General features: G+C 46.2%; 1 protein-coding gene across 6 annotated transcripts in view; it reads left to right on the forward strand.

The window, feature by feature from the left end:
* The window catches only part of MSH3 (mutS homolog 3), a 102006-nt gene that overhangs the window by 51381 nt on the left and 36068 nt on the right, over nt 1-14557 (forward strand). For all 6 annotated transcript variants that reach the window (XM_050987455.1, XM_050987450.1, XM_050987453.1 and 3 more), the window contains exon 13: nt 8524-8656. In XM_050987455.1, the coding sequence (XP_050843412.1) occupies nt 8524-8656 (133 nt within the window). The remainder of the gene's footprint in view (nt 1-8523; nt 8657-14557) is intronic.

Below are 14557 nucleotides of genomic sequence, written 5' to 3' on the forward strand. Positions count from 1 at the left end.
TCTCGGGCAGTGGAGAGGGGCCAGAGCAGCCAGGGGGCTCAGGACAGCTCTCAGCATCCAGGCCTGTGTGCAGTGCTGCCATCTGAGATGCAGGGAGCTCTCAGAACTTTGGGTCTGAAAGCCAAAGCTGAGGATCAAACACAGGATTGGATCTGAGACCTTGGAAAAGGCTCCCACACTCAGGTGCTGAAGTGAGAATGTGCATTTATAGTTTATAGCAGAGACACGTTGAGCTAAGGAAAGGAAAGTTGACAGTTTTAGAGTTTAAGATACAGAAAAAATAAAAGTAGTTCCAGAGGTAAAGAAGGAGTTTGGAATGCAGCACTGTAGGTTTGTGTGCCATAACATGGTTGGCTAAGGAAATTACACTGTAGCATGAGTCCATGAGACAAAATATTTAAGGATTGGGTTAAAAGCATAAATATCCTTTGTTGGCAGTGTTTTATTGGTCAATAAATCCTTCAAAGGTCTTGTAACTAAAGGTCTTGTGACCTTCTGAGATATGCAGTGAAGATGTGAGCTGAACTCACCCTTCCTGCCCATGTAAAAGATAAGAAAAATAAACCACATCGTCATAAAGAGTTCAAAGATTCCATCTCAAATTCTTTCCAAAATTCCCCACAAGTGAATTATCACAGTGCCACAGTTACAAATAATTTCTTTCCTAGTGGGAAATAGATCTCAGAGCCCCTGAGGCTGATGTCAAAGTCACTGCTCCTTCAGTACCTACATGAGGAGGAGAAAGATAAGGTTCACGTGGGCCTGGCTGAGCTGACCTGGCTCTGGCCTTCATCCCTTTTTAAACATCCTTGTTTATTTGGGATGTTGTCCTGTACAAACCCTGCCCTGCACATGGCCAGTCTGAAACCTGACCTCTGCAGAATGTGTCCTTCCCTGCCTCTGTATTATCCACAGTTACCCAGCGCCTCCCTCCTTCCCTTCCAGGATCTTCTTTGCCTTTCCCTTCCTCAGGTGTCAGGAGTGCTGACTGCCCACCTGCAGTGCAGAAAGACAGATACACAAATAAACACTGCATCCTTCCCCTGGCTGGGCGTGAGTTTGTGTCTGTGCCTTGCTCAGCTGGTGATTCTTGCACAGCTCCTTGGAAATCTCTGTTTTGGATCTGTCAGGCACACAGCCTTGTCCAGGCTGGCTGGAGGTGGAGTTCAAAACTGGAGAAGGGATTTCTGGTGGCAGGGAGGAGGGAGAGACCTTGCTGTGGAACTGGGGAGAACCTGGCTGCTCCTGGCCTCTGCTGCAAAAGTGCTTCCTTTGAGCTAAAAGGATTTCCAGAGCAGAATTGTAAAAGCTTAGGGATGTGTGTGAGATAAGCTGGAAGGCTGTTTGATACCAGCACACCAGTTTGCACAGTAATCTCTCTCTTTGGGGTGTTCTCTACAGATGTTTGAGGGTTTCTGTGTTTGAGGTAGTTTAAGCAGGCTAAGTGACCCACCAGTGCCTGGATTGTATTTCTTTAATATTCTTTTGTCTCTGTTGGATCTTTGGTGTTGCATATGGTGTGCCTGCATTTATTTTTAGCAAGATAACCTGATCTATTTTAGGTAAAGCTGATTGTTTAAATCTTAAGAAAGGAGAAAATTGTATCTGTTTAGACAATTGCCAAAAACATGTCAACCTTTGCCTTGTGCTTCAGAAAATTTTAATTACCTCTCAAGAGCTGTATTTCCATTTTTTCCCTGGGATTCCAGCATACTTTGTCCCCAGTTTCTTCCAGGTCTGGATGAGATGATGCTTTGGTAATACTAAACCTTGTGAGATGGTATTGATAATTACTGTTAGTCTGAATGTGCTTTGTCCACAGGAGCTCAGAAGGACTGTCAGTGTAGCAAATTCAGAACTGCAGAGTTCAGGACTACAGACAGTTCCTCATCCACTCCTGAAGGAGAGGAGGTGTGAATTGGCATTACTAATGCACCATGACCTGCTTGGAGGATGTGTTCTGTAGAACTGGCAAGAGGAGGGTCCCTGTACAGTGAGATTGGCAATGACATGTGTTTTGTGATAGAAAGCAATGTCTTGTTCTGCATTTTCTCACTTAGAATGCATCGAGTGCTGCTTTATTTACACTGCTGTTATTCTAAAGGAAAGTCATTCAAGTTTGACTTTGTCCTTGTTCTTGTAGTTAAAATATCAGGGCAGTACAATAAAGTGTCTAAATGTCCTTGTCCCATCTTATTTCAGACTGAAACTCGTTCCCATTTGGTACCATCTTCATCCAGAGCAGGATTAGAAGAATTTTTTTTTTTCCCCAGCAGTTATTTGTGAATAAAATCCACTGATCCTACAGCAGGGCTAAATTTTCCTCCTAAGAATAACAATTTTATAGAATCAGTGCCAGTATGAAATGCACAAATGCAGGTTACAGCACATGCCTGAGATCTCAAAATTGTTGTAGGAAAGAAAAAGATTGCAGCATCATCACTTATATTGATTCATTTTTGCTTAGCTGTGTTTTGGTCTCTTTGCTGTGTCTAATTCCTTGTAAATGGAGCAATCAGGCATCCATTCATGTTGGCTAAAGTAGCTAATTGTTCCCTTTTTAGGCACAGCTAGCTGAAATACTGGTGTAGGAGCATAAACAAAAGTGGTTGATTGCCATTTGCAGATTTTGGACGTTCCTTTAACAGATGTGAAGCTAAAGTTTAGGGTGCTTGTGTACTGCTGCTCGGTGTTTGAGATCCATTCAGGGAGACTGTCCTCTCCTGTTGGACCCCTCTGGAGAGGCAGGAGACATCAGGAGTTCTGGGAGTAAATTACTTAAAAAAGAAGTGAACGGATCCAGAAGGATGCTTCATTTTTTTAAGCAAAGGTTTCGCTTGGATTTCACTGCACTATTTATAACTACCCTTGTTTGTACTGTTTCATTGGTGCTAATGGATAAAATTCCAGCGGTCACACCAAAATTTAACCAGTTCATCCCATAACTGAGCCAGTTCCTAGCTCAGCCAGCACTTAGGCAAAAAGGCAGAGGTTAGGGGGGTATCCCAGAGCACCCAGGAGGGGCAAGGGCTCGGGGTGAAGGGAAGGACAGAGGTCAGGGGGTCCACAGAAGGGCACAAATCTTCATGAGTAATTAGTAATCCTCATTAGTAATCTTCATGACACGCTGGGCAGGGAGATTGGTCTGTGAGTCCTGAGTGGGACGGGCACACAGCAGTGGGTTTGAGCAGAGTGCAGAGAGGGAGGTGGGTGAGACAGGGGCAGAGCAGGAGGGGCAGAGAGGGGTCACTGATGCTCCTGGCTGCAGCTCTCGTGCAGCTGGTGGGGTGTGTGGGCCCTGGGGTGCCACACCTGGGCCCCCCTGGGTGGGGGAGGATGAAAGTTTGACAAGAAAGTCTCACAGATATGCATCCCTAGCAGAAAGATTTTTGAATGTGGAGTCTGGAGAAGGAATAGAGATGGAAGCAAGTTTTGATCTGGAAGAAAAGAATTGCTGAGCCAGCCTGAGTGGGTAACCAAGGAGCAAAGGGTGTGTTGGTTAGAAGGGGTTTTATGGCTCAGAGCAAGGATAAACCCTCCCCAAACACAAAGATGTTTGTACCAAGCAGGAAGAGAGCACAGGCAAACAAGGCACAAATGTGGCAAGGAGAAAAAAGGGCTCAGAATTTCCCACTGCAAGAAAACTGAAAAACAACTTCTGGCTTTAGCTGTGATGTGCAGACTGTGAGTGAGTGGAGAGCAGTGCCATGAATATGGGAATTACAGGAGCTATGACAGGCTAGAGGTAACAGTTCAGGTACAGATTGGTTCTGCTGTGTGAAAATGCTCAGCACAGAAAAGTAAATAATGCACTGTAACCAAACCAAAGGGACTCCAGGGCTGCCTGCAGCTGGAGCTGACAGCTGTGGGCACAGCTCTGCCACCCACAGCCCTGGGCTGCTGTGACTCTTGGATGGCATAAACTGCATTTTGGAGAGCCCCTGGAGTCCCCCATCCCTCATTCAGGCTCTTACCCCTGCCTGCTGATGGTGACCCCTCCTGCCTTGCAGAGGAGCTCCTGGCTCCCTGTGCAAAGCAGGGATGGCAGGCAGGCTGCCCACACCTGGGAAGGCTCCAGGGCTGAGGGTGCTGCTGACCCTGCTGCTCCCTGACCCTGCTGCTGTGCTCTGCTGGTGTCCAGCACGGATGTTAGTCCTGGAAAAGGGCACCCCTGCCCCTGCTCCAGCCACAGCAGCCTTGGCTGGCACTGCCACAGCCTTGGCTGGCACTGCAGCCTGTGCCTGGTGGTGCTGGGGACTTCATCCCCCTGGCCCTCTGGGCTGGATCTGCTTGTTCTTTGGAAGTGCCAGGAAAATCAACCCACAAGCACCAGGGGTTTGTGCCCAAGCAGGATTCAGAGGAGTCCTTTGCCTTTATTCCAACCAAGGCAGAGGCCATGGGCCATTCCCTGGGGTCTCTCCCATTTCTGGAGGTGCAGCCTCCTTCTTATCCCAATTCCCAGCCACATTTCCCTTCTCTCTTTCCCCCTTGGCTGAGGGACTGGAGAGGTTCAGACTGCCCAGAACTCCTGATCCCAGAGATTCCCCTCTAATGTACAACCCTCCCTTTTCATTTTTAATTCTTACTGAATTTAGGGGGTTTTCTTCCCATTGTTTCCTTCACCTTTCAATGTCTAATTTCATTTCTCAGCCAACCCAAAGTTTACTTGTTAAAGCAAATCTCTTTTTGCATTGATCACTCAGTGAATCATTCCCATTGTTTCTCTTCTCTCCCAGTGCTGGTTTTACCCACCAGCAGCCCCACAGCTCCTCTGCAAACACAAACCCACTGTTCCTCTCAGAAAGACATCCTGACTTTGTGGACTGCTCAGTGTAATCCTCCCTGGGCTTTGGTGGCATTGACTGCCTGGCATGAAAGGGAGAGGGCACAGGCAGGGGACACTCTGTACCCTTAAACGTGGTCCTTACCTTAATCAGCTCATCCAAAATCTTCTGTCAGCCGTGGTCTGAGGGGAGGTCAGAAAAAGCCCCATAATACATAAGTGAGTAATTTAAATGATCCATTTTCATTCTTTATTGCAGGTAGGAGGCTGTTAGGCTTTGATTTAGTCCATAGTCCATGGAAAGCAATGTTTGTTGTTTCATACCCTTAATTATAGTTTTTTAAGGGGTTGAATTCCTGTGACTGACAGTTCTGCACATCACTGGTGTCCTGGGATGGATTTAATGAAATAATCCTAATTGCATACACTGTTCTTGAATTATATCTTAGCATGATGAATGAATTTATCCTGTGTGCATTTAGCACGGGTTCAGAGATTTCTGATAAGTTTATGTTTATTTACCTGATATTTAAATAGTACCTTACACAAATGAAAATGTCCTTAGTTCTTGCCTAGCAGTTACAATATCAACTTCACTGTCTCTAAATGTAAGGATCTATTGTCACATCTAAAAATGTCAGGTTTGTTCTGGTGCAGGAGAGACCAGCAGGTCTCTGTTAGCACACCAGCAGTCCTGTTTAGGCTGCTCAGATGTTAATTCAGTGCAGTGCTTTTGTGTCTGCAGCCTTCTGCTTTGTCAAAATAGTTTTCAGTTCAGGATTCAAACATCTTCTTCGTGTTTCCTAATTTTCTGTATTGTTCACTATTTGGCAGCAGAATAATGCAGGGGAGTATCTCATTATTTCACTTCAAGTAGTTCTTTAAAATGACTGCAATAACAATTCTGCAGTTAGATTTTGTTGTGTTTAAATACACTGAAAAGTGATTTCAGTGTTGTATTAATGATGCTATTCTTAGATGGAGGATATGGCAGAAGTAAGAGTATTGCTTTTAGTCGACTGAATTATGTTACATTATTCCACAGAAGACTGCTTGGAAAATTGGATAAAGCTCAGATTGCTGGCATGGTTTATACAGATGGGAAAGAACAGGCTAATATTGCACCGAAGTGCAGCATGAAGCAGTCATGCAGTTCAGCTGGTGTTGGCTTTCTTTGCATCATGATAGATCCAGGTTTTCTGGTGCTGGAATTCTTTTCCAGACCCAAACTGTGCAGTGCAGAGCAAATTCCTTCTGAGATGGCTTAGCAGCTGATCGGTGCAAGACAGATATTTAGACGCTGGCACTCAACGAAATGTTTGTTAATTTAAATATTTGTATTTTAAATATCCAAACATTTGACGTTTAAAGGCGTGCTTTGAAATTCATCATCTGTTCTTATGGTATCTCATCCCTGTCCTTCCTTCCTGCTGGGTATGTGCTGTTTTGCACAATTCTTAGCTGTACTTTCTGAATTTTGAGATAGGAATCCCACTAGGTTTTCTTTTCAGGTGGAAAAAAAAATGGGTCACTTGGTACTGAATGCCATTTTCCTGACCCTTTCTTATTTGTGGGATTAAAGCAGAAAACCTGCATGGGTGCTTAGTTTTAGATTACTGGAACTCCACTAACACAGCCATATGTGAGGATGATTAAAGTGCAGATTAAGCTTTGGAGGGAGGAGTTTTTCAAATATCTGCATGTATTTTACATATTACTGCCAGTTTCCAGTTTCCAGCTGGCCACATAGTAATAGTGCTGTTTAAATTACCTAACAGAGTTCTGCTGCTTACAGTGCCTGTAATAATGAAAAGTTAAGGTTTTTATCTTCTTTAAGGTAGAAATGTGTATAATTTAACAGTTCAGTACTCCCTGATGTGGAGGAGAGGTGTTCCAGGGTTTCATGTGCAGCACACATCAGTGATTCTCCATGAAAATGGGACTGTGGGTGTGACACTGACCCCTCAGAACGTCACTGCAGTGGCAGCAGGATATTTTCTGGAAAATCCTCTTTGCCCAGGATCTTCTCCTGGGAAGCTGAGAGGCCTCAGAGAGGAATGAAAGCAATAATTATCTGATTGCTTGGGAATGTGGCTGGAGATCGTTTACCAACAGGTGCAGCTTGGATTGGTTCCATGTGAGTTATTTTATTTAATGGCCAATCACCATCAGTCACAAGATTTCATTATCATTCTTTGCCAGTCTTCTGACTATCCTTTTTCTTTAGTATAGTTTTACTAGATAATTTATTTTAATATATGATCATACAATAGTGATTCAGCCCTCTGAGACCTTGGAGTCAGATTCTCATCCTCACCTCGTCCTGGGGCCCTCACGGCAGCACAGTGCAGCTGTTTGGTGGCATTGTGTGCTCAGGTGTTGTGTGGCTCTGCCACTGCTGTCAGCCCTGCTCAGGCTCCCCCCTGTGCCCCTGCTGCCAGTGGGAGCTGCTTCCAGGGTGCCTGGCTGCCCACAGGAACGGGGGAGATGTGTAAAATCTGCTGTTAGATTTGTGTTCAGCTGAGAGCACACCCAGGCATGATTTCCCCTTTCACATGAGGTGCAATAAAATTTCAAGGGCTCTTTGATTCAGCTGTCTTCAGGGCCAGAGGCCTCTGACTGCTGGACTGTTGTAATGTCTGCAGCCTCTGGAGGTGCCTGATTTCCTTGATTTCCTCATGGACACTATTTTTGAGCAGCCACTCTGGCAACTGGCCCAAAACCTCTGCAGTAAAAGCCACGGGCAAGGCAGGCAATCTTCCCAAAATCTTAACTGTGGGTGGCATCCTTAGTTGCCATCCCCCTGTGCTGTCTGGGCTCTGAGCACCTGGCTGGTCCCTGAGAAGGTGGGCTGGGCTGCTTTGCACACCTTGTCTGGGATGTGGAGTGTGTGCATCAAAGGACTGATTTCCCCTTGAGCTGCCTGGGTGGGTGGGCTCTGGGTGCCCCCATTGACCCCACTCCCAGCACTTCCCTAAGAAGCAGCAAGAAGGCAATTTGGTGGCACAGAAAGCAGGAATGGAGTTAACCTCTGCAGTCTGCAGCCAGTCCATGGCTCTGTTGGAAGGATGCAGAGAGGACTCTGAAAACCTGGGTGGAACTTGGTGGTAGTTGTCCATTTCTGCAGCCCTGTGCTTTTAACAGAATGATTGTAAGGAACCTGCCAAGAGCCATGGAATCACCTCCTCTCATTAAAAAAGTGTTTTCTCACTTCAGGAGGATGTTTTTGTGACTTCAGTCCTGAAATAGGGAGATAAATGTTACAGGTTTTAGCAAGAAAAAGGGTAGAAAAACCAGTGCAGTGCTGATGCAGGTAATTACAGTCAGTGGTCAGGAGCAGACAGGGGGGAACAATGGTGAGGGTGTCTAGAGCCTGCTGGGGTGAGGTGTGGTACGAGGGGTGCAGTGTGAGCTCCAAACCCTCTGCCCATCCTCCTGCACTCGCCTGTACACGTGGGTGCAACACTCAGGCTTTCAGAGTTGCTGCCACCAGCAGAATTGGGCACTGAGGTGTGTCTTGTGAGCACAGACAGGGCAGGGTGAGCCCAGGGTCTGGCTTGCATTTGGAATGAAATCCCAAATTCTCTGCATTCCTCAGTTCTTCTGCCACTTGTGAGGATATGGCATTAATCAAAGACTAAAGCAATTCAACCCAAAACAAACCACAGGAAGAGGTTCACTGCCTCCCCCTTCCCCTCAGAGAAACACCAGTTTTAATTATTGATCTCCTTCTTTTGCAGTGAAATAAATGCCCGGCTTGATGCTGTGTCTGAAATTCTGCAGTCAGAATCCAGCGTGTTTGGTCAGATTCAGAACCTTCTTTGTAAGCTGCCAGATTTGGAGAGAGGCCTCTGCAGTGTTTTCCACAAGAAGGTACACCCATCATTACACCACTTCGTTGTTTTCTGAACAGCACCATTCTGCCTTAGTGGGCTGCCACTAAGGGTTTGCATGTTTGTTTAGAATTGTTTTCTGCTTAGCAGGACTGAGGCTGACCTCTTAAAGGGACGTGGGTTTATAAAAGTCAGATGTGCTGAAATCTTGCTTTGTGATCAGTGATGTGCTGTAGAGGAAATGTCTGGGTAAGGTTCTGAAGCACATGCCTTGGACTGCTAATGCTAGCAGGCAGGCAAGTGCAGTACTCATGATTTAGTGTCTGCACTCAGGGAGGAGGGATGGTGCAACAGACCCTTGTGCCTTGGATTGTGCCTTTAATCCAAAGCTTTGCATTCCACATGCTTATCTAAAATCACACGTGCGAGGGCAGCCACTTGGCTGCTGCTAGCTGTTTGCAAATGGATGTTGGTCTGGTTATAAATTCTCCAGTTTGGACCTCAGGTCCACATTTTAATAAGAATCACTTATGAGAGATGAGACACTGACAGTTCTTAGTTGAAGCAGATTAATGTGCCAATGGCACCTGTGGAGTACTTGATGTTCTTTCATTTCACTGCTCTACTCAGAGGTTTTGACAGGTTTTTTTTCAATAAAGGAATAGGTGGGTAGAATGAGAGCAAAGTTGAAAATTTCTGGATGGTACAGCGTAATGTTTTCCTGTGTTTGAAAATCTGAAGCCCAGTTTTTTATACCATTTTTCAAGCCCCGCAGTGCTTGGCTCGTGGAAGGGTTTGTGTGTTTCAGGGAGTGGATACAGAAGTCCAGCCATGAGGAAGGTTGTGAAAAGAGGGGTGTGCACCACTTAACCCATCCTCTGAAGTGTACCACATTCACATGATAAAATTGTGGGTTTCTTTGTCCAAACAGCTGACCAGGAATTAGATAATTCACTTTTTAATGGTTTAACTCATTTCAGGAGTACACAATACTGTTTCTAGGATTACATCTGCATTTCACAATATCCTGGAACTGCTCTGCTGGTGCCCTGTGGGGTTCTTGCTTTGGTTTGTTTGGTTTGGCTGTATTTTCTCTATGTACTTATTTCTTCAGATGTCCCTCCCTGCTGTAGAGCTGCTAGCCTTTCTCAGCTCTCAGCTCACTTTTGGGTGGAGCCATGCAGAGTGCCTGGATTTTCATGTGGTTTTTGGGATGAGGTGACAATGCAGATTGTCTGAACAGCAGCCACTGCAGCATGAAGATGTGTTTGGTGAGTCAGATGTTGGAAGGAAGCTGCAGGAGGGGAGAAGTGCTCCAGCAGACTCCCTAAAAAGGGTAAATGAGGGGAGAAAGCTCTAAGCACACACGTCTGATGTGATGGATTTGCTTCCCCTGGTAAAAGCCTGGGCTGTGCAGAGCACTCTGGAGAGCACCTGAAGCACTGAGTAATCCTGAAGACCTGTAGGACTTTGAGGAGCTGGCAGTGTCCCTGAGAGACAGGGTGTGTTTCCCGTGAAGAATCAGAGGCAGACTCTGGGGAGCTGATTCTGGAGAATCACAGCTGGTGAACATGGAGCCTGAAGAGAGCTCCCAGCAAGGCAGATAGGTGTTCAAGGCCATGGAGTGAGTGGGTGTCATGGGTGGTTTTGTGTCCCCCCCAGTGACTGCTGCCGTTTCAATTCCCACTACAGAGCCCTTTCCAGCAGTGTGAATTCCAGATGTGCACGTCCCACCTGCTCAGAGTGAGGTTCAGTGCCATTTCATCCCAGGGAGGGATCCCAGACTCCCAGTGGAACACTCATGGCTTCACTGAAGGAGTGTGCTTGTTACCAGTGTCAGCTGCAGGAAAAGTAGGTGAATGTGACAAGCATGTCTTCCTTCCTCCAGGCCCTTTGTCCTTGAGTGAAGGCACTGTGTGAGGAGGTGTGCTGTGCAAGGGCATCTGCAGTGCACACAGATGGCTGGGGTGTCTCAGTCATTTTAAGCATTCTTTGGAATGTGTTTTACATTCAGGTCAGCCCCTGCAGGAATTGCATTGTGCAAAGGCCTGTGCACCAGTAACCTCTGGAGAAGGCAGAAGGAAATGCAGCCAGAACAGTGGTCTGCAAGGCAAAGCATCCTGATGGGAACTCTTGTGGTCAAGGACATCACTGTCTGTTTCCTGGTCTGAATTACTCCGAGATTTTGGGGTTTTTTGTTTGAAAGGCTGCTAATAAGTCATATCTAACAGCATAATTCAGGCTGGGAGTTGTTAACCTGGCCCTTCTCAAGGTCCCATTGCCTCAAACCACCCAATCCAGACTCACCAAACCACCAGAGCCAAGCCACTGTATGTGACTGGTCCCAGGTACAGCCACTCTGGAATTAGACCAGTGTTTTTACAGTGGGAATGAGGTGCTACCATGGGGTCCCAGTTCAGCTGGGATTCTGTCCCAGCCTGGAGAGGACTGAGGGAGGGGTAAGGAGGCAAGAGCAGTATTGCAGCTGCCATGGAGAGAGGAGTTGCTGCACAAGGATGGGTTGGTGTTCTCAGGGTGTGCAGGTCCAGCCCTGGGCACCTCAGCAGGCAGGAGTGCTCTGCACTCCCCTCTGTCCTCTCTGGGAGGGGAAGGGTGGCTGGAGATGGAGTGGGGGAACCCTTTGGGGCAGCTCTCAGAAGCTGACTGCAGAGGAGTCTGAGAGACAGGGAGTTTTGAATTGTGACATTGAGTTTTGTCTCAGCAGAGCCTGGTGCAGAATCACCTTGGTGGCAGAGGTGGTGCTCGGAGGGGAGTCACCAAATCACCCATCTCAATTTGCACCACAGGCATTTCCTTCTGTCATCAGTGGGAAATACAAATGGCAGCACCCTCCTTTTCTACCTCAGTTAAAGTGGAGACTTTTATTGCCTTGGAGTGTGGCAGAAGAGGGTCAGTGACCGATGTTTGAGCAGGTTTTAGAGCCAGTACAGAGCAAACATGCCGTTTGCACTTCCAGAAATGTGTCCTGCAGGGCCAGCCTGATGTTTCTTGCTGTTTTCATGCCCGTGTTTTCAGTGTGTTTCAGAAGATAAATATTTACACAGGCTCAACCCATAAGTGTTTATCTTATTTGTACCCTTCACTCAATAAACATTTTTTCGACCAAAGCACAATCACCAAAGGAATTATCATAACAATTGGCCATTAGATGTACAAAACAGATTAGAGGGGAGCTGTTTACCTAAGGAGGAGGAGCAGTAATCAGACCTCACTGTGGTATTTTCAGGGTCCCCCGAGGCAGGAAGGAAAGAGGAATCTGACTCCATGTTCTTACAAGGCTGATATGATATGATATGATATGATATGATATGATATGATATGATATGATATGATATGATATGATATGATATGATATGATATGATATGATATGATATGATATGATATGATATGATATGATATGATATGATATGATATGATATGATATGATATGATATGATATGATAGAATGCTAGACTAAACTGAACTAAGGAATAGAGGAAGGATACTTACAGAAGGCTTAACAAGATCCCGATGAAAACCTCATGACTCTCCAGAGTCTAACACAGCTGGACTGGGATTGGTCATTAAGTTAATTCAGAATGCAATGAAACAATCACATGTTGGATAAACAATCTCCAGACACATTCCAATGCAGCAAAACATGGGAGAAGCAATCAGATAATTATTGTTTTCTTTTTCTCTGAGACTTCTCCCTTTCCCAGGAGAACAGTCCTGGGCAAGGGGATTTATCCAGAAAATATGGCAGTGACACCTTACCACCACGTGTAGTAAAGCATCATTTCAGTTTGCTCTGCCCCTGAGCTCTCTCTCAGTCTCAGTTCCCTTGGAGCACCTGGGAACACCTGTCCAGGTGTGGATCAGGCTCTGAGGGTGTGCTGCCCCTGCCTGCCTGCTCACCTGAGCAGAGTGGAGCAGGCAGGTGCTGCAGGGGGTGTGTGCTGCCTGTGTGCCCACAGCCTCCCCGAGGGACTCGCCTTCCTGTTCTCAGTGAATATTTCCCTGGGTTTGGGACACAGTCAGGCTCCTCAGAGGACAAGGCTGCAGCTCACCTGGGTGCCAGGTGCTGAAATTGCTCAGTGGTGCCTTCCCTGGAGGGTACATTTGGTATTTCATTGGAGAGGGTGTGAGTTTCAGAAGATTCAGAGAAAAATGGTATGGTTTTGGATTTTGGCTTGCTTTTTCTGGTGTGAAATGAATGCCAGTTACATATGCCCAAGAAATTAGTTACTATTTGTATCCCATACATGTTCCCCATAGGATAACCCTCTGACTCCAGCTTGCATCTACCTTGAATTTTTACTTTTTTTTTTTTTCTTACTATGGTAATATCATGCACATCTTGCTTGTAATACACTTTTAATCTTTTAAAGAGTCTGCATCACAGATATTTTCAGGTTTGCAATGCTAAATGCTGATTTGACAAACTGTTCCCCGTTAAGCTGATTAATATAAAGTCATAATAAGGGGACTTAATAATCTTAAAATTAAATACCCCATTTCTCCCAAACCAAAGTCTGCTCCCTATGCTAAAGAGATAAAGGTGGGAATTACAATTTGAAAGGAGTGATAAAGGTCTGTTGCATTTAGACACCCATATTTTTTAAATTTGAAATGCTTGTGAGTTGGAGTTGGAAGTGGTTAGTGGCTGTTGGCCGTGGGTCTCTGTTGGGAACAATTTCAGTAATGCACACAGGGCTGAATTGCTGTCTGTGTTGCTGAGAGGGTGTTAGATCTCTGTGATCTTTCCTGCAGCCATTCTCAGGACAGTTTGATAAACTGCTGGTTGAAACTATTGTTTGGCACCACTGTCAGCTCTGAGGCTGCTTCTGCAGTGCCAGAGAAGTTGTGGCTATCATTGCTGTCCTGTCCAAAGCAGGCCTCAAAAGTAGCATTGGATCAGCTTGTGAGACTCTTCTGTGAGTGCAAGACTGTTAATCCTGCTTCATGTGAACAATTTTTACTGTATTTGAAAAGCTCCTAGTTTATAACAGTGTGTGTCTTTGTGAGGTTGCCTTGGATTTGAAAGGAATCAGTCCCACTGTAGTGGAGCCCAGATTGTCAGAGCTATTTGGAAGTGTCTGTGCCAAGTTATCTGTTTGCTTAGGGCAGGATTTCTGCAGGGGAGACATCAAATTCCACCTGCAAAGTCCTGCAGGGTCCCTGGCCAGGAGTGAGGGGAGCAGGAGCACTGACTGGGCACTGGGAAGAGCTGTGTTCACCCCACTCTGGGTGTGACACTGTTCAGCAGGGCTGTTTGCAGTAGAACACGGTGATTTCCCCTTCTCCAGAGGTCTGTAGGCACAGAACCAAGGGGGTTTTACCTCATTAGGTGACTCCTGCAGTGCCCTGTGGGCCACCAGGATTGCCATGAGGAACCTGAGAGTGTTTATTATCCATCTTGTGACAAACCTCATCACTGTAAGAGGTGTTTCAGGTGCCTGGAAATGCAGCTTTCTCCTCTTGGTGAAGCCTGAGCTTCAGCAGCCTCACCAGCCTTGCTGCAGGCACCTCAGCCAGGTGTTCCCTCCACCATCTCCCTTTCCCACACTCCTACAGGTGGGGCACTGGTCAGGGCCCTTTATTTCCTTCTTTACAAAAAGAACAGCTACAGCCCCACCCCAGGAGCCCCCTGAGGAGCTGATGCATTCCTGGGTGTGCACATCTGCTCCTTCTGCCTCCAGGGGCCTCCTGGGCACATCTGGAGAGGCCTGGCAGGGTTTTATCCCTCATCCTCACGGGTCTGGGGGGTGATGGTGATGCACTCAGGCAGAAAGTGTTGTGTTGGACTTGGAGTCCAGGCTGGGATTTATCATTTGTTTACAGTTTCAGGCCTTTCCTCTGTGCTTTGACTTCAAACGCTGTTGACATATTTACTCCTTTATTATTTTGTTTAATTTTGATATAAGATAGAGGCAGTAC

This window comes from Serinus canaria, chromosome Z, assembly GCF_022539315.1.
Source record: "Serinus canaria isolate serCan28SL12 chromosome Z, serCan2020, whole genome shotgun sequence".
NCBI classification, from domain to species: Eukaryota; Metazoa; Chordata; class Aves; order Passeriformes; family Fringillidae; genus Serinus; species Serinus canaria.